This window comes from Grammomys surdaster, unplaced genomic scaffold, assembly GCF_004785775.1.
Source record: "Grammomys surdaster isolate TR1022 unplaced genomic scaffold, NIH_TR_1.0 60, whole genome shotgun sequence".
NCBI classification, from domain to species: Eukaryota; Metazoa; Chordata; class Mammalia; order Rodentia; family Muridae; genus Grammomys; species Grammomys surdaster.
This window is the reverse complement of record NW_021604562.1, coordinates 5,610,179-5,632,373: the sequence shown is the minus strand read 5'-3', so window position 1 is coordinate 5,632,373 and position 22,195 is coordinate 5,610,179. Positions and strand designations below refer to the sequence as shown.

The 22,195-nt window shown below is 35.3% G+C and overlaps 1 protein-coding gene across 3 annotated transcripts in view; it reads right to left on the bottom strand.

Annotated features, from left to right (window-relative positions):
- Nucleotides 1-22,195, bottom strand: part of Tenm1 (teneurin transmembrane protein 1) — a 559,933-nt gene that overhangs the window by 487,098 nt on the left and 50,640 nt on the right. For all 3 annotated transcript variants that reach the window (XM_028753445.1, XM_028754767.1, XM_028754112.1), the window contains exon 2: nt 350-610. In XM_028753445.1, coding sequence (XP_028609278.1) covers nt 350-610 — 261 coding nt within the window. The remainder of the gene's footprint in view (nt 1-349; nt 611-22,195) is intronic.

Here is a 22,195-nt window from a genome sequence, read left to right as displayed (position 1 = left end):
TCATCTCCTTGTTCATACACCGATGTAAAGCTAAACTACATGAAATGAGTACTTCCTATAATAAATCCCACTGGGGTATCTCTGGAAAATAAAAATGAAAATAAAAGGTGAGTAATGAATAAGACATTCAAATATTGCTGACTACATGAGATAATTTCTCTTGAGGGTTCCCCAGAAATGAAGACTATTTTGTGTCGTTATAAATAAATGTGTCTATTTGCTAGATACTTAAGTATCCTCCTTGTTCCTGGGACCCTGCTATCTTATATTTGTATTCTGCATGCTAAATGAAAGATGGGCCAATGCCAGAAGTGATAACAAAGCCAAACTGCAGATGTAGTTTTCTTACCATTTTCCCCATCAGACTTCCGTTCATGGTCAGTGTCAGTCAAGGACAATGCAGAGTTGGCCCTACTGGACAGACAGGAACTATGTTCTGACTTCATGCCTCTTATCCACATTCTGAGTGCATGGTCAGGTGATGCAGCACCTTCTGTCTCTGTGTCCACATCAGATCCAATCTCCAGCTGGTAGCCATGACGAGAAACACTGTGCATGTCTGTCTGGTAGCCAGAGCACAAAGTAGGAGGTGTTTCACAGAATTCTATCTCTGGAAAGGAAAAAAAGTCCAAACAAAAAAAAGTATAAGTACATTTTAAAAACCCACTAACTTTCACTTTTCTTGTCCTCATGTTTCCCCTTCCCCATTGCTAGTAATTATGAGTTTTTGCAAAGTTAGAATTCTGGCCTTTTATTTATGGTAGTTAGGACTCAGTGCTTATTTTGCACTTCTGTTACTTAAAATTATGCTCCCGTTGATTCTTACAAGGTTCTGGGGGAAAAATGCATTCTCAAAATAGCTTATAGCTACAATTTTTTGGTTGCACAAAATATAATGAAATAAGCGAGTACAATAAGTATAAAGTGTAGAGAGATGTCCTCTAAAGCAATTTCTTTTCTAGAAGGAATATGTGATCTACACAGCATACCTATGCTTAAAATAACAAAATGATTAGTTTTTCTGAGTATGTCATATATATTATATGTAATCTAATAAGTAATATAAAACTGAGAAAAACAATACATTCAAATAGATTTTTCAAATATGCTAAACTCTAAAATTATGAGTAACTAATGTTATTTCCACTGTCTTCAAATGAATTTAAGGCATACTTTTGCCAATTATTTTGTTTTGTTTTAAAGCTGGAGGAAGCTTGTATTATAGCTTAAAAGAAAACTTCCAGGGTGCACAAGCTAAAACATCAAACAGCTTGGAAGAGGAGAGAGAAGAGGAAGAGAAAGAAGAAGAAGAGGACAAAGAGGAGGAGGAGGGGGGGAAGGAGGAGGAGAAAGAGGAGGAGGAGGAGGAGGAGGAGGAGGAGGAGGAGGAGGAGGAGGAGGAGGAGGAGGAAAAGCTATTCACTTTGATTTAAGCCTGCACTGACTGCCACAAGGCAAGGAGGGGGCCTTTAGAGAAAGAACAGGGAAGCTCAAAGTATTAGGCTAAACAGAACAGAGATAGAAAACAAACAAGAAAAACATACAAGTTAGGTATTGTACCACAGCAGTGCTTCATGGTTTCGATTTTTTCCCTTTCTTTCCAAATTTTAGAATTTTAAACAGAATCTTAGTTATCATGTCATCTAATAGTTAAGAAAATAAAATCCAGTATGCTGATGGCATTTTTCCATGAGCCTACATCAAAAAGCAAAAGCCTCTGTATTTATTTATTTATTTATTTATTTATTTATTTGGCTACAATACCCAAGTTGAGCACTATTTCTGCTAGACGCCAGTGAAGCCCTAGTAACCTATTGCATGAATATCTGGCATTCTGTCTTAAAGTCAATTTATATTCAATTATGGCAAGGTGTCAAAAGAGGGAAAAGATGCTTTAACAATCCCTAATAATTTAATGAAAAATGACCACATGCCAAGACATATCATCTGAAATGTCCATGTAATACTTAGATAAGGTAATCCAGGGATGTAGTACACTATATAGGATTTTCTCAGACTGACATTACAGACAGGGTATGTCAATTGCCCTGGAAAGGGCTTAACTGACTGCATCTAATCCATAGAGCATATCAATAAAATGCAAACTCTAACATGAATTCAATTCTTTGAATACAGAAAATGTTTGATCTTATACCACATACTAGAGAAAATTCAGAATACGAGTTTATTTGTCATAGTAACTATTTCTAAGATGCAAAAAAAATTACGAAATGTGTTTTAGAAGACAATGTATAATTTTTGTTTAGTAGTTGTTATGTTCCTAGCACTGTACTTTGTGAAACTGATATTACAAATAAATCTGTTATAATGTACTAGGAAATTCAATAACAATTAACCCTTTCAGAGTTAGAGATTACTTCTCAGAATGCTACTTTATAATTTCACTGATTAGTTTTTCTCAAAATAATTGTAGTTTTCTACTAGAATCTATGTCAAGTTGGAAGTAATGTTTTTTTAAAGATACATAGGGTTTCACTTCTCAAACACAATCTCATTAAATCGTGCTTTTTCTGAAATAAAGTTTAAAAGTTCATTTTATTCAATGCAAATCTTAGAAATTTTGGAATATTTGTATGCAAATTTCACTATGATTCTTTATTGAATACTACGTTGGTGGCGCCACTACAGACACTTGCTAAAATGTAAATAAAGAATATATCCAATAAAAAAAGAGATTCTCTGGATTTACCCTGGGGATGAGGAGAAGAATGTTATGTAGTCTTTTAAACACAATTTTGTTCCTTCCCTAGGAATTCCAGTTCTTAAACTTGGCTGCCTCAGAATCACCTGGATTAATACATAAATTGCTTACCCTCACTCCCACCCTACTCTCTGGTATAATGTCTAAAACAGCTGGTATGTAGTTGGACTACCCAGTTTGCATTTAAAAGGCTTTTAAGGTGAGGCTTATAGTCATCATAGGAAACATAGTTTGAAAACTTCTGCCCTAGAGATTTCTCTGAAATGGGTAAAGGAAAGCAGTGAATTTACAACCACGGCACTACCACAGATTTTGTTGTGCCTGCTTGAACTCTGGAGACAAAGAAAGAAAATATCTGTTCTGAACGGCTGTGAAGTACCTCCATATATTTTTCATAGATTCAGGGAACTAATTAGGAAACTTAGTACCCCCCCAAAAAATGGTATATATTTAGTTTCACTCAGGTGATAGCACATGAGATGTGACTTTCCACAGATTTTTAATATGAGTATTAGAGTCATGGCATTTATTGGAAAAAGGATGAGCAAATACAAATAAATAGATGATCATTTGCCATTCTAAGTTAATGAAACACTAGAATAAGATTTATTTTTTATTTTTCCCAAGGGGGCACTGACATGGATAGCCAGACTCCATTTTTTGTTGAAGAGATTTATTTTTCAACTCAAAAGGAAATTTGAGCATTGATTTGTTGCCTTCAGAGTAAATGTCATTTAAGATTATCAAAACTTGCACAGGATAACCAATTATTTTTCTGTTGGAATTATATGTCATTTCAAAAGCAAAAGCTAAATCATAAATATTGTAATTAAGTAAGTTAGACAACCTAAATTCAGAAAGATAAGCAAGATACACGTTTTCTTTCTATGAAGTACTAAAAGAAAGCTAGAGAGTGTGAAGGATCAGAGAGAGATAGAAATATTTTAATTATCACCATAAGTGATGTTCACTGAACTGTCTTACTTTCCTTTCTAGAAGTCAATGTCATCATTGCAGAATATTTCCTTAAATACACTAAAGTCTGCATTCTGCTTAAAATTCCCATAGGATACATTATTTAACAAGGACTTCAATGTACCCTTAGTAGTTGTTTTTAGCCTTACACATATAACCTTGTTACCTAAAATGCTGCACATTCCCTAGAGGAGATAAAGTTCAACTGGGTTTATTATAGATATGTTCTTAACAAAGAGCTATCTACAAGAGAATTAAATGTACACTCTTAGAACACCTATGGTTTACACGTCTAGACTGGTAATGTGAGAAACTAAATTTCAAGAATGAAATAGTGTAGAGATGTTAATGTAAGGGTATCTGCAGTCTCATGAATATGTTTCTAATTTTCATTCTCAAGAAAATGTACTTTATGTTCTTTCAAGAGAGTAGAAGAGTGAAAGTGTAATTTTTAAAACAGATAATAGGTTTGAGGAGACATTTCACAATAAACAATATAAGAATGGCTAATAAATGAATAAAAAGATTATTATTAGTTATCAGGAAAATACAAACTAAAAATACAAACTAGAACTACAATATGATACAACCACATTGTCTAGTACAGATTACAAACACACAAACGAAAAAACAAAAACTAAAACAGCACAAGAAAACCCTTAGAGTCTTGGTGTTCTATTGCTGTGAAGAGACATCATGACCAAGACATTCTTATGAAAGAACACATTTCTTTGGGAGCTTGCTTTCAGTACCAGAAGATTAGTCCATTATTATCATGGCAGGGAGCATGGTGACAAGCAGGCTTTTGTCATAGAGAAGTAGCTAAGAGATACATTTTGATCCACAAGCAGTGAAAAGGAGAGAGACATTAGGTCTGGCAGGGGCTTTAGAAACCTCAGAACCCACCCCCAGTAACACAATTCTTCCAACAAGGCCACTTCCCCTCACCAAGACCATACCCCCTAATCCTTTTAATCCTTGCAAACTGTTCCAAACTCTGGTACCTAGGCATTCAAATATATGAGCCTATAAGGGACATTGTTAAAAAGAATTGTACTCATCAAGTGCTAATAATTGTGGAAAGTAACTACAAGTCTTACACACTGATGACAAAAATAAAATGGTATGTTATTTTGGAAAATATTCTAGTAGGTTTTTCATTGGTAAGATGTGTACTTATCAGGGGAGAAGTTGTACTCCTTGACACTAATCATAGTGATATTATAACTTAGGTTTACATTAAAATTTTACATATATTTGTTTATTGGAGCTTCATTTTTGTAATAGCTAGAAAGTAAAAATGATGCAACTGTATCTAAAGAGGTAAGTGAATAAACCAACTGTAATATATCTACATAGTAAAATATTAATCACTTCTAATAAAGGAAGGGATTTATGATGTATAGAAATGGATTAACAATCCAAACAACTACACCAAGTAAAACCAAGCAGATAATAATGTACATCCTGTTTTTCCATTTACTGAAAGTCTAAAAATATGTAAATGAATATATAGTGATTATTTTTCTGCTACTGTGTTAAACACTATGACCTTAAAGAACTTCAGGAAGAAAGGGTTTATCTCAAATTATGCCTCCACAGCGCAATCCATTATTCAGAGAATGTAGGGTAAGCATTTGAAGCAGGGTCTGTGGGGAAGGATGGGGCTTGCTGGTTCGCTTAATTTCAGGTTTGGGTTTAGGTAGCTTTCTTATAGAGCCTAGGCTGACCTGCCTAGGGATGGTGCTTCCTGCAGTGAGCAGATCCCACCGACATCAATCAACAATCATGATAATTCCCTATAGGCAGGGTCACAGAAGAATTTGATTTTAGTAATCCCTTAATTGAAATTCCTTCTTCTTCAATGACTTTTGGTTGTTTCATGCTGGTAATTAAAAATTAACCAGAGGAGACAAAAATTTCAGAAATAGTAAAGCATACTTTGGGCATGGTTGATTTATTATATTTTCACTGTACTTCTATAGTTTTTCTGATGGGATTGTATATCAGAAGTAATGAAGATACTGAAGGGATTTCAAGTCAATCTATCTTCACAGATGGAGCCAAGAGTCTCAGATCTGGAAGCAGTTGAACATGAAAAGAATTATTCTTTTATTTATATCTAAGCCAAGAGGCCATCAAGGTTAATAGATGCATGTTATTTTAGTGATCCTCTAGGGCTCAATATTTTCATAGGAACATTAAATGACAAATTTAGATGGAAAATAGGAAGAAACAGATCACTATTCAGCCTTCCATAGCTACATGAGGATCCACTAGTTGACGATCATCAGACTAGCTTGAAACATTCCGATATATTAGATCACCCTAGGCTATCTGTATTGATGAAAAGAAATTAATTACTTAAATACTGAGCTGCTGAATAAATTGAGGTACAGTATTTTCTGTCTGAATGCAGATGTTGATTTTTTTAGGTGGCAAGTCTGGAAAAGTCATTTATCAGAACTAGAACAGGACACTAATGACATCTACATCATCATTTTTATAGACTTACTATTTCTAAGCTTTTGAATGGTTCAAGAATTTATTATCCTTAAAATTCCTACCCATCAACATTCCAAGAATCTTCAAGGCAGCATGATCTAGAAAAATACTGAGAGGTCAAGGACTATGGTTATTTTAGCAATGACTTGAAATTTGGTGATTTAACATGTAAAGAGTATAGATTACTTACAAAATAATGGGTGGTGATGAAATTATTGTTTTTAATTTCTGTGTCATGACAAATCTTTTGAATTATATAGAAATAAAAGTTAATTATTTATGCAGTTTTAAAAAATAAGTCACTTGAAGAAATTCAGATTCTTCAATTGTAAAATTAAATATCTAAAGGGCAACTTGTTCTACACTTCTGTAATTATATTCTGAGACTCTTAGGACAAAATGTTACTGGTCAACAATCAAACAGAAACTGCTTTGCAATGAATAGGCACACATAGAAGCTAAATAAGTTCTTGTGTTATCATTAGAAATCTCAGGGCATTAAAAGAATTGATGTAGCCTGGGTAATCAGTGAGAATCTCAAAATTATTAATAGACATACTAGTTAAAATATTAAATGTGAAACAGCAACTGTGTAAATGCTTACTCAGTAAACATAAAATTAGCAGTTTACAATCAGGCTACCGCAAACAGGACTCCATTATAATGAGTTCACACAATTGAAAAACTATTATTGACCACTTAATAATCCATTACTGGTTCTAGGGAATATGCAATGGTTTATTCCAGGCTCTAGTAAGAAATACAAAGAAAGTAATTAGCAATCCTCAATATGAGACAAATAATTTTCACAACTGGAAACCATTTTCTATTTCTCAGCTTGAGGGCTTTCAGAAGAAAATGATATCACATTTTCAAACAAATCAGTTCATGTGTCTGTGCTCCTACACAGCTTCACTGAACACCCACTCAATTTTAAGTCAAGAAAATAAAACCAAGCAGCCTTCCTTGGTTCTTCCTGGTCTTAAAGGATTAGTCCAATTTTTAATTTCCTTTTCTCTTTATGAAAAACCTTTATCAATTGTTTGCTGCTACACAAGGCAGTGAGCAGAGTGAGTATGCAACTCTGTGTCATGTCCTTTGCAAAGTTCCACAGACAATCTTTTTAAAGGCCCTAGTGATAGCAAAGTAATAAAGGCACATCATCCAAACCTGACCTTTAGTTTCAGGCTGAGGGCTCATCAGCCTTTTTGGGGGGTATAAGAGGGAGAGAGGGAGTGTTCCAAAAGTATAGGATTGGGAGTATGTGGTTATCAGAGAATATAAATAAAATAACCAAGGTTCCTGCAGCCTAATCTTCTCTTTGCATTTCCAAGTGCTGATTATGCTGTATTTCACTTTGAAGATCTCTCCATCTGTTTGTTATACTGAAAAGAACACTAGCAAATTCCCGTAGGGGTTAAACCCGGAAATATAAAGTTATCATTTGGAACAAACTGCTATTGCCTACCTGGCAACATCCCAGAACATGGTTAAAAAAAAATCACGGTGAGGCCAAAAAGAATGTTCTCAGATGTATAATGCAACTCAAGTCTGTAAAGTAATGCCCATATCAAAGAAGCCCAGCAAATAACTTCATCAAGTCAAATGGAAGAGTGATGTGATAGGAGTCTGGTAGAAATTTAAATGAACTGATTACACTTAGAGATAGACAAATATAGTCATCAGTCTAGAGAGAGGAAAGATAGTTGAAGTGAGAGTAAGCAAATGATAACTATTTCCTCAACTAATTTTCACCTTTGAGATTCTTTCCTTTTAGAATGTATTCATGTAAGATACCAGAACTTGCTTAGAAGGTACTGTAACAGTTCCTGAGAGAGTGCAAAGGAGGGGTGCCTGCTATACAGCCTTATGACAAGAGCCTGGAAAAGAAATCGGGGACCCTAAAAGATAGTGGGATGTCCTAGACTACAGCAGAAATTTGATCAATGAAAACTTGCACACGCTGCCTTTATTTCAACATTTGAACAAGACAAGGACTTCCTGGCTTAAATGAGAAATTTTCAGGGCTACTGAACACTGCAAAAACGTGGTGTTCAATGGCCCTAAAAATTTCTCATTTCTTACCTGTGTTGGTCCAATTTTCTGGCTACTCATAACACTTTGTTGCCTGCATCCTTATTGTTCACAGTGGTCTTCCAGATATCATTGTGTGTTTCTATTATGCTCACTAAGCATGTGAAGCTGTTTGCTCATTTTGCTCTGTTTGTGTGTGTCTGAAATTTTAAACTACATTAATCTACTGTACAATTCCATGTAGAGGAATGACACTGTTAATGATACTTGTGAGAGCTTCCCACACATACTCATAAAGGCAAACAATATGAATTCTGAAATGTTCCATAGCTCTCTGATAGCATTTGTTTTGTGATGAATGAGTAAGATGTCAAGATAGAACCTGGGACAGTGCCCACGAGAAGCTACTGAATAAATTACATTCCACTCGATTGAGGGATTCTTACTAACACCTTTCAAAGACACTCCATTTATGTTTGCCTCTGTGGTGTCAAGCACCTAAGATACTTATTTTTTGATCTCTAATATATCTGATATATATATATATATATATATATATATATATATATGCATATGCATTCTGTCTCAGTATCCTGATGGAGTTTTCTTTAAATTTTCTCAATCCCAGTAATTTTACCTTCCATGGTAGCACTTCAAACCTTACTATATACTCTTATACATGGCTGTACATTTTCCCATTATTTACATCATATATTGTCTCTTGAATTAAACTGCTGCCTACTATATAGTATATTATCTTCTAAATTTTTGATACCTCTCAATCACCCTGAGTGAGGTAACCCAGACCCAAACACACATGCATGGTTTGTACTCACTGTGAAGTGGATTCTAGCCAAATGTACCAAATACTTATAATACACCCCAAAGACTCTAAGAAATTAAACAAGAAGGGAGGTCCAAATGAAGATGCTTAAATCCCACTTAGAAGAGGGAACAAAATAATCATGGGAGACAGAGGGAGCAGGGACATGGGTGGGAGAGGGAAAAGTAAAAGGGGAGGGGAGAGGGGACAGGATCAGCTATGGGGGTGGGCAGGAAAAGGGTCAGAGGGCCAGGAGAATGAATGGAAATATGCTGCTGCCTGGGGTGGGGTTGGTGGAAACCTCAAGTAAGTCTCAGAGACCTGGGATGAGGGAGACTCCCAGAACTCAATGTGGGAGACTTTAGCCAAAATGAGGAAGAGTGGGGATATGGAACCTGAATAGACTACCTCCAGTGTTCAGAAAGGACCTCCAGTGGACGTTATCCCACCTAGAAAACTTTCTACTCAAAATTGCTCCTGTCTTAAAGAAATGCAGGGCCAAAAATGGAGGAGAGACAGAAGGAATGAACAACCAGTGATCACCCCAACCTGGATGGGAATCCATCCCTGACACTATTACTGTCACTGTGTTGTGCTTGTAGACAGGAACCTAGTATGGCTGTCCTCTGAGAGACTCTACCAGCAGCTGACTAAGATAGATGCAGATGATCACAGCCAAGCATTGGACTTAGGTTGGGGACTCCTGTGGAAGAGTTAGGTGAATGATTGAAGGAAATGAAGGGGATGGCAACACCATAGAAAGATCAACAGTGGCAACTAACCTGCACCCCTGGTCATCAAAAATAAAGTAGATTTTAGGTATTTATAAGGGCCCTGGAAATGAGGATTGTTTCAATAAATGCAAGGTTGAGTCTGAAACGTGTTTATCTGACAACGTTCAGACATTAGTCTAGTAAGTCTTCTGGATAATTTGATGGACACAGTCTCAATGGAGTGCCATTTGTCATAATGAGTTGCCAAATGACTGCTTAGGTAAAATCTTCAGAAATACACCCTAGAAATACACAGAGAGTATATTACTGGTGGGATTCACTGAAACCCGTTAAAAGGACTGAGTAAAAGACATTTATGCTTTTCTTAAAATAGAAACTTCTTGTCTTTCTTGTTAGTTTCATGAGATATACAATGCAGAGATCACCGTGCCAGTTTTAAAAAGCGTCTGATGATATAACTCTCTAAATAGATAAAAGTTGAGTAAATAACTATTTGGACACTCATTAGGAAGTTTTGTTTTGAAACCCCTTTAATGTAAAACATTAAATTATGGCTAGGACTTATGACTAGGGCCAGAAAAAGCTGACAGATAGTATATTCTTAGGTTTGTTACAGCACTTGTTTAAATAACTTGGTAATTGTGTAATTGGCCTAGTATAACTGATTATATTTTTTAAAAGACACCTTATCTACCAGACTACTAAACCGATGACATAAGAATTTGGAATTTCTCAGAAAACCTTATACCCTGAGAAGAAAAGACTAGGACATCTAGAACGGAAACTCTTCTTTCCAGAAGCTATACAATGTTATTGAGACTGTGATAGGTCAACAGTATGTGGGACAACACCTTCATCTGGACTTTTAAGATGTAAATATCCCAAGCCTGCTCTGCATACTTTACCCTCACTACAGGGTACAGATGAAGGATGTGAGGGAGTCAGTGGATCTCTTTGTCCCTATTCCTTATGATGGCACATTGATTAAACCTTATTTTCTACTTTTTTACTAATTAATTTGGCTGCTCCAATTGGCTTATAGGCAGTCATAGCTTCTTGGGGCACAGATTTTGACCCCAGGTTGGATAGCTGGAGATGATTCCATTTCAGCTTTTTACCATGGTTTTTAATGTAGGTTGAGAGTAAATTTGGTTTTAGGATTAGTTAGATCTTCATATCTAGTTAAATGTTTACTTGGAATATAATAAGATGTTCTACCCATCAATATTTACCAGAGAGAAATTGAATTGCATATGAATATAATAATGTGTATTTCAATGCTTGTTGTAGGCTTGTTTTGGAGACATGAAAGATGGCAACAACACAAAAGGCCATCAACAGAAGAAAAAAACTATATGCATCCACATAGTTGAATAGCACTGAGACATAAAAGGGAAGAAAAAATATTTACACATACAATGGCAAATAATATTAAATATTTATAGTGGACAAATATGAAAATAATTATCTTGAGTTAAAGAAACAAACAAAGCCTGACACGGTGCATGACTACAGTTTGCACACTGTGTATGTGGACGCAATGGGATCATAAATTTGATGCCAACCTAAGCTACAAAATGAGGCCATTATCTGTGATGGTTAACATAGTCTGTCTATCTGATAGAATTTAGAATGACCAAGAGGCAAATTCCAGGTATGTTTGTGAGGAATTATTTAGATTAGGATAGGATCTGGCAATACCTGTGAGATATTGCTTATACCAGGTTAATAGAAATGGGAAGACCTACTCTTGCTTGTTTCTTGTTCAGAATGAAATGGAAGAGGCCCACTGAGTGAGAGCATTTATCTCCTGCTACTTCTTGACTATGCATATAATGTGCCAGCTACCTCCTGATACTCAAGATGCCAAGGTTTGCCTGCTATGATGGAGTGTGTCCTGGAATTTCACACAAAATAAATCTTTCCTTGAGATTCTTGAATCATTCTAAATTCCCTGAGAATTCTCTAAGGTTATATTGGCTCATATAACCTGTTAGTTCCCTCTTCCATGAAGTATCTTGAGCTTTGGGGGAAGGAATGTGATAAGTATGTAACATTTATGGTTGGACACTCTATAGTCTCCTATTCTCTGCATGGATATCTGTATTAGACATTATCTACTGTAAGAAGTTTCAGGCTGTAGAGATGGCTCTGAGGTTAAGAGCACTGATTGCTCTTCCAGAGGTCTTGAGTTCAGTTCTCAGCTACCAATGATAGCTCACAACCATCTGTAATGGGATTGAATGTCTTTTTCTGGTGTGTCTGAAGAGAGTTCCAGTGTACTCATACATAAAATAAAAAAAAAATCTTTAAAATAAAGAAACTTCTTGGTTGAGAGATGTACTAATAAGTCACTAGGAGTAATTTTAATGCTATGTCTATTGAGGAGGATAGTAGTAGTCGTAGGTTTCCCCTAAGGCTAACGACCTACCTAGCCATATTAGGTTCTTGTCTCCATGAAAAGTGTCAGGAATGGGCTTCTTCTAAATAATGTGGTCTTTATATCCAATCAAAAAGTGGCTGGTTACTCTTATAACATTTATGCTACCATTCCGCTATTCCACCAATGGGTATATTATCTCAGGAAGGTAGCTTATAGCTCACAGAGTTTGGTCAGGTATTTTGTTGCTACATCAAGGAAAGTAAATGATACATAGAAGGGTGATAAGTGTGAGGCCATCCTTATCTATATATTAGAGCCATATCAAAAACACAGCAAAACAAAGTAAAAAAAAAAAGTCAGACAAAAAGTCTAAATGCTTCAGGATTCTGTTTATGAAAAATTATAGAAGATGCAAACTAACCCATGGTGACAGAAAGCAGATTAGTGGTTACTTGCTAGTGGGTAAATAGAAATAGAAAGCTAAAAAGACAATACAGAAACACATGAATAAAATTTGGGGGAATATCTGGGCTCACTATGATGATTTCATAAAATTTTCAGGATTATGGACATATATCAAATTCATGAATTTCATGTTAATTATATTTTAACAGCAAAATGGTTTGGAAAACACAAGGGGATGATTAAAATATTTTCTGCTTACCTAATTCAAATGTTCTCGTAAAACACTGGGTACAATATAACAAAGTATCCAGTTTATAGGACAGGATAATGGATTTTGTTTCACAAACTGCCCTGAATGAGGGGAATGACAGATTCCTTTCAAAACTTTTGTCATTTGCTTTCAGTCACTCCTGTGGAATCAGGACAGCTGAAAAGCTGTATGCTGAAATGTTAGGCTAATGAATGCAACCATGACTAACAAATTCAGTTTTATCCTATCCATGACAAAGAGGATTTATGGACCCTCAGTGATAAAGTACCATGGCAGACCACATAGATTTAATATCAGTGACTCCATCCATTTGAAAGTGGTAGATGCCTTGGTTTTATTATGTAAATAGAGATTTCTCTCACAATCCTGGTTTTTCACCATGGTTATATACATAACTCTTTCAAAGAAGAATAAAAGAAAGGTTAGTGTTAACTCAGTCAAAATGCAGACCGTGCTTAAAACAACCTTAAAAATATACTTTTCCACAACAGGGAGTTAATAACTTTACTACCTTTGTTTTGAGACAGGGTTTCACTTGTATGCCTGTGGAAGTTCTGGAACTTACTACATAGACCTTCCTAGCCTTGAACTGCCTCCCTAGTGTGGGCAGTAAAATTGTGTGCCACTATACCATACTTAGTAATGTTTCTTTCGTACATTATTAATTTCTGTAAGCTTCTTAATTGTATACATATATGTATATCTATTAAATAGCAGAGAGTTGAACATAAGTCTATAGAATGACTTAATTATTGCACCATTTATTATTAACCAAGGGGAAATAAAACATAGCAGACTGCCATAGCACTCAGTTTTATAATTAATGCTTGTGGCTTTTTTTTTAGAGTATAGTAGATAAGAACAGAAAAAAGTTTTTGATAGTGATTCTCTATGTTATATGCTTACCATTAATATGTATATTTAGATAGAAAGGTCACTATTAGCTGTGGAAAATGAGAAATTAATTTACCTTGGTTTCCAACAAAAAAAATCGTAAGTAAATGAAACACAAGTTTTTACTCTAATCATCTGGTGTAGTGTCTCTCAGTTAAATACTGATTCCACAGTCTTTGGCCACAAGTAATTGGAGGTCAAGCTACAAAAGAACTCACAGTGTCACATGTTAGGATAAGAAGAAAATAAATCCAGATGTGTATTCAGGGTCTTCATATACCAGGCCTTGAAATATATGTTATTTCATTTAATCCTCACAGTATGCTCTCGGAGAAAAGCTGTTATTATTCCTGGTTTCCCAAAGAAAGCAACTGAGGCTCACAAAGAAATGAAATGAATTGTCTGAGGCTGCATGGATGCTAAATGGCAAAGCTAACTCAGAACAATTTTAACATCAAGCCCTAATCACCTCTCAGAGCATATAAAGTTATAAGTAGCCCATTCAAATTCACAGCCTAGCTCCTATTTGTGTGATGTGCATGTGGCTGAGGCGAGAACTTCCTGCTTCTTGCTTCCCAGGTTTCATTCAGTTTGCTGCTGTTTCCATCTGGATTTTCACAGCCAGTTGCCAAAATACTTAGAGGGATATGGCAGCCAGAAGACAATGGGCACTTGCTCCATCACTGACAGCCTCACAAGGGATTCTTAAACTCTACATATATTAGCTCATCATTGCTCTGCAAGTTTAATGTATTTTTATACCTCCGCCTGAAATATGATTCCACTTTGTACTAATTCTTATGGATTCCCTTCACTTTCATCATGTCACTTTGACTCACTGAAAACAGCAGTGATATTTTAGAGCATATTTTGTGCTTCTAGACAACACAAACAACATCTGTGTCTGCAGGCAGACAAATAAACGAAAATGTTGGCCTCTCCTGCGTTTAGCTGCAGAGCACAAAGCAGCTGCCTTGAGAGATTTGGAATTATTTAACAACATTAACAATTATGAGAGGAATATTATTCACTGGGAATTCTGTGGTGTGTGTGTGTGTGGGGGGATAACTTTAGCACATTGCTGCCCAGCCACAGGAGACAACCAGATCAAAATTAGGGAGCATGTCTTGTTTACAGGATAGCATTATAATCACAGGCTAAATAGACTAGACCTAAATTTGTGATCTACTTTATGAGTTTTATTCATCTCACAGCATTAAGAAAAGTGATTTATCCAGAATATATTCTCTACTTCTTCATTATGTGTTTAAAACCATTTTTATTTATTTGAAATTTATGAAAGAAGTGTGACATTGAATAAAGTTAGGTTTCTCTTTAGCTCGTATGTGAACCTTGGTGCTAACTCTGCAGGCAATTTCAACAAAATGAATCTTCTAAAACCTCTCATTGCTAGAAATCAAATATAGACAGTAACAATAACATTATGCTTTGGAATAGGAAAATTATAGAACCAAAAGTCTTATTGGCATAGTCCAAAAACTTAATCCAAACAAAAAATTGGCATTTTCAGACACTTAGAAATGTGCAAACTGTACATGATTGCATACTCATTTTCCAGACAGGAAATATGAACAGATCAAATAGGTTATGAAGATTGTTCAAGACTGTGCTTGTTCAAGACTATATATGAGATAGAATGTGGGTCTGTGCAAAGCCTGAATGGTTGACTGTATTTATTTAGTTCTCAGTCAACACCTTAAGTAAAAATTCCTAAGTGATTTGATGTTATATTCAGACAACACCTGCTTGGCTAGATTTTCATTTTCAACAGTTACTTGGCTATGCCACTGGTTCCAAGGCTTGCCCATGATGTTTACTTTCCCTATCTCCAAGGAGTTCAGAATTATAAATCTAACAAAGATGACTGAATTGTGAAGGTATTTTTTAAGATCTGGGGAAAAAATGGTAGATGCTTTAAATCTCAGATACTTAAGAGACTGAAGCTAGCCTAGGTAACATAGTGAGAATGCATTTGAAAATCTCAAAAGCAAATAAAAAACAACAACAAAAATCAATGGAAGTTTAGTATTAGGATATAGCTCAAAGTTATAATATTTGTATAATATATACAAGATCTTGAGTTTAATGCTTAACATTTCTAAAGAATTTCTTAAAAATATACTCAGCAGTCTTGGAATTCTGAGGCCATGAGTTCTAATCTAGAATGTAAGAAAAATCTATTAACTTAGAAAATATTTACTCAAACACTAATATAATGGCACTTTTTTCAGAAACTAAAGAACAACTAGACATTCAGGCCAGCACAAAACTCATCCTCTTATGGGAATAGATTATATTAATTCTCAGAATCACATATATCTTCATATTGGTCTTTAAATTATCACATGGGTATTAATTCAGAATTTTTAAAAAAAATTCGGGACAATGGTACTATATACAAGCAGCATTTTTTTCTTAGTTTGCATAAAATTAAAATGGGTCTTAACAGAGTTTTGGAAGGAAAACTAACTAGAACAGCCATTTTGAATTTGACTTTTCATATATGAAATTGTCCAAAACAACTGAAGCAGCGGCTATCCCAAAAGCTGTTGCCTGTCTATGGGGTATGTTCTTTTAGCTGGCCTGCTTTGTCTGTCTTCAGTGGGAGAGGAGATGCCTAGCTTCACAGAGATGGAAGTGTCAGGTTAGGGGGATATCCAGAGGGGTCTCACCTGCTCAGAGAAGAAGTCTCCCTCTTCTCAGAGGAGAGGGTGGAAGAATTGTCTGAGAGGGTGACAAGGAGGGAGGCAATGAGCTGGATGTAAAGTGAATAAGTAAACAAACAAAACTAAGAAATAAAAATAAATAAAAAGAATTTAAAAAATGGCTACTTGTGCAGTCACCAAATGCAGACACTGTTGGCTGTTGTGGATGCAGGAAGTGCATGCTGACAGGAGCCTGATATAGCTGTCTCCTGAGAGGCCCTGCCAGAGCCTGACATATACAGAGTCAGATGCTCACAGCTAACCATCAAACTGACCACAGGGTCCCCAAAGGAGGAGTTAGAGAGAAGACTGAAGGAACTGAAGGGGTTTGTGGTCTCATGGGGAGAGCAACAATACCAACCAACCAGAGCTCCCAGGGACTAAACCACAAGCCTGGTAGTACACAGGGAGGGACCTATGGCTCCAGCTGTATATATAGGGGAAGATGTCATTGCAGGGCCTCATAGGAGAGGAGGACCTTGGTCCCATGAAGGCTGGATGCCCCAGTGAGGGGAAATTCGAGGGCAGGAAGGTGGGAATGGGTAGATGGATGGGAGAAGACCCTCATAGAAGCAGGGGAGGGGGAAAGTGATAGGGGGTTTCTGGGGTGAGGGAATGGGGAAAGAGGATGACATCTGAAATGTAAATAAATAAAATATCCAATAAAAAATGGCCACTTAGACCTACCATATGTTGACAGACACGATCAGTTTGATTTTGTTAGTAAATATTTCATAAATGTAAATAAATAATAAACCTTCCTAGATGTCCCTTTGTTTTCCTCTTAGTAGTTTATACACCTGTGTATCTGTGCTTATATCTGTGTATATGTATGTATATGTGTGTGTGTCTGCACACATGTGTAGGTGCCTGAAAAATCTAGAGGTATCAGATATCCCAGGGCCAAAGATAAGGAGAGTGTGAAATGACCAACAAGTGTTTGGAGAACCAAACTTGGATTATCTTCAATAGTAGTAAGTGCTTCTATCCATCTAGCCAATTCTTCATCCACCTCACGCTTTACTTTTTTAATGCAAACAAAATAAATATTCTTGTTCTTTTGGTAAGGTGTCATTGATGCATTAGTGAGGGATGACTAGAACACCATAAAGCAACAGGAAGAGATGTATTTTACTAAAAGCACCCCTACTATTACAAAGTTTGTGCTTCATGACTCAAAGTAGATTATTTCCTGTAAATGCTTCAATCACATAGTGACCAATATATTGTACATACCAACAGAAATGAGTGTTCTTTGTAAACATGGTTAATAAACACAAGCTCTAGCCAGGGGTAAAACAAACACATTAATGCCTGTTCTCAGAAGCAGAGAAAGACATAAATTTTATTGTAGTAAAAAGTGCAGAAAAGAGGACATAGTTTTATTACTTGTCACATCATACAAAGAATTAGCTGTCATATGAAATTATGGTACTTTCAGATTATTACAAAATGAACAATAATAATGACAACTGAGTCAACTATCAGTTAATTTAGTGTTTTATGCATTTGGTGTATTTTGCATTCCTTGCATATTGTTTGTTATAATGCATTTCTGAAATGACTTTTCAAGATTGGGCTGATATTTTGGCAGGTGAAGAACTGATTCTGAACAGATTAGAATACATGGCCATGTTCTTATAGTAATTTAGCAGGAGGGATGTTATACTTTCCCTTTATAACAGGAAATGTGATCTCAGCCTGGATTACACCAGTTGAAATGCTATAGTGGACAGTACAAAGCTCATAGGGCCTGAGTCACACTGAAAAGAACTATAGGCAACTATGAAAGGCTGAAAGGGGGATACAGAGTCTTTCTCAGGGAAGAACACATCAATTGATTATCCAATACCAAATAGTCAGCCTTGAAGCATATACATACATATATAACAACAAAGAGTAAGAGACCATATGTTTGAAAGAGAGCAGGAGGGTATAAATGGGAGGATTTTGATGGAGAAAAGGAAAGGGGAAAATTATATCACAATCCCAGAAGACTGAATAAATATTAAAAATGATTTCTTACTACATAAGTAATTTTGTGGTAGTAGTCAAGGTTACCCTCATCTATGAAACTCTACATTTAGGAAACATAATTTATAGTTCTGGAAATATGACACATTTAATATGAAGGGTAGGGTACGTGATCAAGATACTAAGCATCTGGGAGGGGACGATCAGGATGGTGGCGTCTTTTAGAGGTAGTAGATTAAGCAACTAGTGGATGAATGGAAAGGTTTGAATAGGCATATAGAATATTCTAAGTCCTGTTAGTATGCTTTAAGCCTTTATATGTTAATTATTGTTTAACTTAGATTTTTTTAAAGATGTCACTTTTTAAAACTATAAAGCGAATATCATTATTTATTCCAATTCTGATTCTCCATTTGGTATTGATGTTCACTAAATAATTATTATATATGCACTGGTTGAAGTTAGCAATTTAGGCATTAGCAGTTTCACATTAGACACAACACTAAATCATATCTTTTTCCCCCCAGGTGTCTGTCTATACATGTGTGTGAGGCACATATATATGTATACATATACAAACATGTGTGTGTATGTGTGTGTGTGTGTGTGTGTCTTCTGGAGGACAAGGGTTGACACTGAGTATCTTCATGGACTGCTTGTCATGTTTTCAAGGAATGAGTTTCTTGCTGAACCTGGGGCTCAATGACTAGTCTAGTCTAGCTAATCAGCTTTCCCCAGGAACTACTTCTTGAGTATTAGGATTGCAAGGCATCTGTCATGCCTGTCTGACATTTATGTAGGTGCTAGGGATCAGAACTCTAGTATTCATGAATATGCACCATTAGCTTTATCCATTGAGGTATCTCTCCATCCTCACATTAATTTGTCTCCTAGTTATGCCTTAAAGCTATCCAATATTGGATGTTTCTCCAGATTTCTAATCATGTCAACCTTCTTTTCATTTTACTCTATTTGTATATAATGTTTCCTCTTCTCTGTTTTCTCTTTTCTATCAATTTATTTGGACAAACTTATCTTTCAGATTTTAATTCACTTTCTTGATCATCTAGATCAGATTAAGCTATTTTTTGTCCAAATCACTATACAAAATTATAACATGCAAATCACTTACATAATTATGCCCTGTCATTGTACATATATAGTCTACAAAACAATGTTTGATACATTGAAAAATAAATCAGTCTTTGGTGGATAAAGGAGTGCTTTGAAAAAGCATTCCAAGTGAAGATGAAATCATAGAACACACACAGGAATGAAGATGCCATATCTGGAGGACTGATTACAGTGTGAAAATAGCTATAGCAAAGGCTTTTGCTCAGTAAATATGCTAGGCTGGCTGGTTTAGAGGGTTCATACAAAGGACAAAAATGAAGATAGTATTAGAAAGCAAGATTGTGCCAGACTTAAAATATTAAGATGAATATTTCCAAATTTCGTGAACTGCAACAGAGTACCACTAAAACCTTAAGATAATTAAGAACTGCTCCAAACACCTGCAGATTTTCCAGCTGCCCTTGTATTCTCCAGTTCAGGCTGGTGCTTCCAAATATTTGTTTCTATTTTAATTATCTTTAAATAATCCCATGTGGAATAACATGCTCCCAATGATTTTCCCCAAATTGTTATTTTGTATTTTACAAAGAAGCTCCTAACTTAATGCTGAAATCTTAGCCACAGTGCTTGCCCAAATGATGGTTACCTAATTTTGTTAGGGTCAATTTTACTAGCATACATTCTATGGCCTATATGATAACCCAGAAAACTCATGCTAATATTCAGTTGTCTTTGTAACAATATTTGGAGGTGGGATCTTCAAGAGATTACTTGGGCCTCATGAACTGGTTAGTGTCATCATCTTGTGAGTTATCTTGAGATTCATAGCACTAGGGGTATAGAACTTAATCCTCCTGGGAAGGGGAGATGAGAGGAAAATTTATATGAGGGAGGTACTATGGAGTGATAGCATTTGTAATGTAAATAAATAAATAAATAATAAAGAAAGAAAAGAAAGAAAGCCAAACATTATCAACAGCAACAACAACAATAACCAAAAAGAAATTTATAAAATATCAACCTGGGCCCCTTTCCCACTCTCCCTCTCTCTTTTTGTTATCATTTATCTCTCTGCCATCTTTGTATATTTTTATTTACCATGATAAACATTTGACAGCATGATGATTCAACAGGCTTCTTTTCAGACTATATAAGAACTCAAGTGATTTTTCTGTTCATTATAACTTATTTGTTGATTTGTCTAGCTTTCTCGTGATTATTAACTGAAACAGAATCACTTTGCAAGATTTGCTCATGGCCTTCCATGGTTGGCAGGTAATATGGAGGCAGAGATTACTGTATTTTGACATCAGCTCTGTCTTTAGGAAGGAAAGAAATGAGGAGTAGGGAGTGCAAAAGATTTGGACTCAGGTCGGTCCAGGCCCTATTATTTGTTCTGATTTCAAATACCAGTTTAATCAGAGACCTTGTGTGCATTCTTTACTCATTATCCACAGACTAGACAAGATAAGTGTAATATCTAAGCTTGGACTTTCTATGTAGTATAAGAATTAATAGGTATATGTATATGTAGGAATTAGGAAGGGGCTGGTGGTGACATGATGATGCTGAAAAGTTGAAAGAGAGAGTGCTCTATTTTCTAAGACAAGAGAGGAAAAGCATTATGTTAGGGATTGGGACTTAAAATACAACTCTAAGAGAAATATACTATTTAATACCTACACAGTTCCCTAAGATATAAAACTGTAAAAGAATTTATTAAAATGACAGTTTAAAAACAGAAGGGAGTCAGTGAACATCTAGTCTGTGTTAGATCTTTTACATCTATTCCCCATTGTAAAATATACTTATCATAATGGATTCAGGAAGGTGGGTACTATTTATAAATAACTGAACATGCTCAAGCAAACTGTCAATTCATATAAAATTGACAAAAGCAAGCACATCTGGGATTTGATCAGATTTGTCTTTATTGAGAGGGCACTGGCTTAAACTTTACTGGGACTTCTATTTTAGCCATATCTATGTTAATCAGTGTCTAGGTATGATCCAGTGTTTTAGTGTTCAAGTGATACTATGCCTATAAAACTTGTCTACACTAAAATAGATATATATGCATTATATATGCAATATATAATGTGTATATTATGCTATATAATAAGTGTATAATTATCTAACACTGTATAAAATATAAATATATATATATATTATAATAAATACTTTTTTGTATTTATTGTATAGCCTGCTATGGATATTGTTTCATGTTGGCATACATAAATTTTTATTGTTCTTTTCAACATTTGTAAGGAATTCCATTGTTTAAGGTATTGAACAATGTCATATTTTGCTTGTTTCGAAATTTTTACTACTTCAAGAAATACAGTGTTTAATGATATACACATACATGTTTCTGTGTTCTTCATATCATTTCTGTAATATAAATCCCTCAAGGTCTGATTGCTGGGTCAAAGTGTATATGCTTTTAAAGGAAAGAGAGTTCAAACTAACATATCCATTCATATCATCTCAAATCTTTTTAAATTGCAGGTGTTATCAATCACATTTGTTACTTTGTAATTTCGTTTATATGCATTCATAGTTTTTTGTTGAAATACTTTTGTATATGTTCATTGTATTACTAATATGTATTTAATTGTTATATGGAATGTGTTACATGAATCTGTTGAGTTTTTATGAACCAAATATGTCCAGCC